Here is a 3,858-nt window from a genome sequence, read left to right on the forward strand (position 1 = left end):
CTCCGCCAGGCTGTGCACCAGGATCAGTGCCTTGGCCCCCATGCCACATCTTCCTGGCTTTGCATGCCAGATGGAACCCTGTGCTGCCCTGCACACCAGATCCAGCATTCAGGGTTATGACCTATGGGGCTCCCCACAGCCCTGTGGAGAGCCCCACAAGCCAGATGACAAGATGCCAGGGTTGGATCCAGCCTGTGGGCCAGAGATTGAGCACCCCTGCTCTAGAGCCGCTATTCAGTACCCTCTGCAGGGTCTATGATCGTTGGTTTGGAGCTGCCAGAGCCCAAGGAAACCCCTCCAACCGCTCCCTTCAAAAGCCATTTACAGATACAGAGGATCAGCCCCTGCACCAGGCGCTCTGCAGGGCCCATTGCCGCCAACCGCGCAGGCCACCTGCGCCGTAGGGGAGGCGCGTCTCTGCTCGGCCTTAACCTCTGCGGTCATGCGGCCCGCGGCGAACTACAGCTCCCAGCAGCCCCTGCGCTTCCTCTTCCCGGCGTCACCTGTTGCTCTGGGCGGCCAAGATGGCGGCGCGCTGGAGCAGCGAGAACGTGGTGGTGGAGTTTCGGGACTCGCAGGTGAGCGCTGCCCGCCGCCGCCGCAGGGCGCATGCGCCCGCCCCCCCTGCCCGCCCTTGCTGGGGGCGAATCTGCTGTCCCCGGGAGGAGCCCGGGCTGCGGGGCAGGGGGTTCTCCGCTCCCGTCGGCTTTGTGCTGGGGGGTGGCGGGGCTTCAGGCTATCCCGCACAGGGCGCTGCCCGGGGCCCCTCACCCGCAGCCGGCCGGGTCTGGACTGGAGCCCAGCAGATGTTGCTGCCGGGGTCCCACAGCCGGTGCTGAAGTGCGGCTGCTTTGTGGGAGAGGCGCGCCTGCCGTTCCTTGGCGCAGCCCTTGACCCACCCTCCCAGCGCCTGCAGCTCCTCTGGGCAGCGACTGCCTCGCCAGGGCGGTTTGTCTGAGGTTGCTTCGCATCCCGCGCGGCCTGTGAGCCGCGGTGCTGCCCTGGTGTGGGGCCAGGCAGGGAAAATCCAGTATCCAGCTGGAACCGTGGGGAAAATCTAGACTTGAGTTGGACGGTGTTAACCCAGTGAAACCGTGTTTCTATCGCAAGTCTTTCGCTGTTTGTAGTTACAGTTTAGGGCCTGAGTTGCCTGTGAGTAGGAGGGCAAAACCAGCAGCAGCAGTTACGAGAGAGAGATTTCTCTCTCTCTCTCTCCTTTTTTTTTTTTTTTTTTTTTTTCTTTGTGCTCTTGCAGTTGCATAACATGTGGCTGCTTTCAAGAACAGTCTTTGAATAGAAACTTTCCTCTTGTTTTAGTGAGGGTTTTGAGAAGCATCAGGGACAGAAACAACTAAAATGATGCTCTGAGATGGCTTTGTATGGCCCTGATTAATGTGGTCTCATTGTTTCCACATATTTCTCATCTGTTCTCTTGTCTTACACTTGCATTGTAAACCCTTTGGGGTAAGGGTTGCCTCTTTGTCCTGCTGTTATAGTGCTTAGCAGAGATGGACCTTGTCCTTGAACATGATGGTAATAAAGATAACAAGTAAAACCACCAAAACTAGCCTGAGAGACTCAGGGGGCTTGTGTTTTACCTACAATTATTTTTAATTTGGTTTCAGGAACTATATAATTTTCCAGTAGCATCCTTGTAATTTCTTTAAAACAAAGTTTTATGAAACCTAAAGGACAATGCATACTTGAGCAGTAAAATGGATTCCATTAATTTAATTCATTTTCAGTCATTTCACTCAAGTACTTATGTTTGAGTGACACTTTTTTGTTACCTAACAGTATATATAGTTTAAAATCTGGCACTGTCCCTGATAAGTGAGGGACTGTTTTTCTGAATATAGGTTTCCCTCACTTTATGTTGTACATGCATTCTTGGACAACGGTGCATGACTCAAATTCACATAAAGGGAACTCACTTTACAGTGTAACAAATAGGGATGCATTCCAAGACCTCGACTGTACTGACCCCCAGACCTATTTCTACCACTTTTTTTTACAAGACAATTTTGGTACTCGCCAACAGCAGGCAGTATACACAAGCACAGGGTGGTGGTGAATGGGGATGGCAACTACAGAAACATGTGTTGCAGACAACAAGCAAGGAGCACAAATCCACACAGGAGACTATATTTTGGTGTGCGTCACTCCCACAATGCACCACACAAAGCAGCTGACTGCGGGTTTCTACCATACCAATTGCTAAGAGTGATTGTACTTCGCATATAATATATTTTTGGTATGAAAAGGGTCATCGCATAAGAGTGATTTCGCACATGCAGAACCTGCATAAAGTGAGGGAAACCTGTACGTTCCCCCACCCCCAAATTAGAAATAAGTCAATCTAGTAGCCCTGGACAGCTGTTGGTTTCAGCTTTGTGCTGTTGAGCCTCCTTAACTATGCTCTGCAGGGGCAGATTGGGGAGTTGGGGGAGTGTAGTTGTACAGTTGTATCCCACTTTGATTTCTGTTTCACCCAAGCTTTAAGGCCAAGTGCCTAGAAAAGAGCAGCATTTCTATTCAGGCAGTGCTGAGGGAGTCAATTAACTTCATGGCTCACTTTAAAGTACCAGATTCCTGGTAATCTCGCTTTACTCCATAGGTATAAGTGGCCCCCTCTCCTTTTAATGGTCTTAATGTTCCATTAATCAAGTTATCCTTTTTTTCCTGCAGTTGTGCTGCCTGTTGGCTATTCCTGGTAATATATCTCTTCCATTTCATATCCCTGAAGACTGATTTTAGTTTTAGCTAAAAACCTTAACTGAGATGTAGTAATATTAATTCAGGTGAAAAGACAATTGACAGCAAAGTGTTGAATGTACAGTCAAATTCTCAAGAAGGCTAGATTTGTTTTACATGTCTGAGTAAAAGAGTTGCATTTAACTGTAATGACTACAGGACTAATAAAACAGTATCTTTGTATTTTTTTAACTTGATTTGTAAAACTAACAAATTAGTACATGTTCCAGTAAAGTTTTATATTTGCTTTGATCTTAAACCGAATAACGGCTCCTAGCATATTAATAAATCTAGTTTCCCTTTAACTGGAGAAAAATGTGTTTTGTATTATGTGATGATGCACTATAAAAGCTGCATGCCCGTCTTCAAAATCCTAAATCTCCCCATGGCTCTGTTCTAGGAATAACTGCAATCTAGAGAAAGTATTCTCAATGAAAGGGAAGTAATGAACAGCTAAAACAAATGTTGCCTTCTCCTACAGGTGTATTTGCTTTTAAAGCCCTATTCCTAAATTAGATTTCTGAAAATAATAATGATAGGAGATCTGTGCCTTGGTGTCATTTACTTGGAGTCCTTGGATGAATTTGTAGTGACTACCAGACATCTGAAGAGCCAAGACAGCTTCAGCCTGCTAGGAAATATGCCACTTTGGTAACAGAAATAATGTTTTTAAGTTGAGACATTTTAAAATGGAACAGGTGTTGCTCAGCACCATTATCATGCTGAAATCCTAGGATAAGTATATATAATTATGCTGTGACTAACTTTATTTTGCTTATTGCATATTTATTCCTTTTAGTGATGTGATCATATCAGATATCCTATTTTTTTCCAGCTTAATCACAAATCTGATGTGCAAGGTATTTTTTTTCTACATGCCCATGACCTATGTGGTTAAGAATATTAAAATGTTAGAGGGTTGATAATTTTTAATATGTTTCAAATTATTTCTGTTACTAATTGAGTTTATAGGGAAATGCATTTATTTCTGAAGGCAGTTTATTTCTAGTCAAAATCATTCAGGCAGGTTTGATTGGAGGAATCTTGGAGTTACTTGAAAAGTTAAGTAAACAAAAAAGTCAGTTTTTGTTTAAAAAGTCTGTG

At 45.5% G+C, this 3,858-nt stretch overlaps 1 protein-coding gene across 2 annotated transcripts in view; it reads left to right on the forward strand.

Annotated features, from left to right (window-relative positions):
* Positions 1-468: 468 nt before the first annotated feature.
* The window catches only part of WDR59 (WD repeat domain 59), a 78,743-nt gene continuing 75,353 nt past the window's right edge, over positions 469-3,858 (forward strand). The window contains exon 1 of one of the 2 annotated variants that reach the window (XM_025199769.1): positions 469-578. In XM_025199769.1, coding sequence (XP_025055554.1) covers positions 525-578 — 54 coding nt within the window. In that variant the 5' untranslated portion in view covers positions 469-524. The remainder of the gene's footprint in view (positions 579-3,858) is intronic. The other variant, XM_006020183.2, reaches the window with a different exon arrangement.

The sequence above is a fragment of the Alligator sinensis genome, unplaced genomic scaffold, assembly GCF_000455745.1.
Source record: "Alligator sinensis unplaced genomic scaffold, ASM45574v1 scaffold203_1, whole genome shotgun sequence".
Classification (NCBI taxonomy): domain Eukaryota; kingdom Metazoa; phylum Chordata; order Crocodylia; family Alligatoridae; genus Alligator; species Alligator sinensis.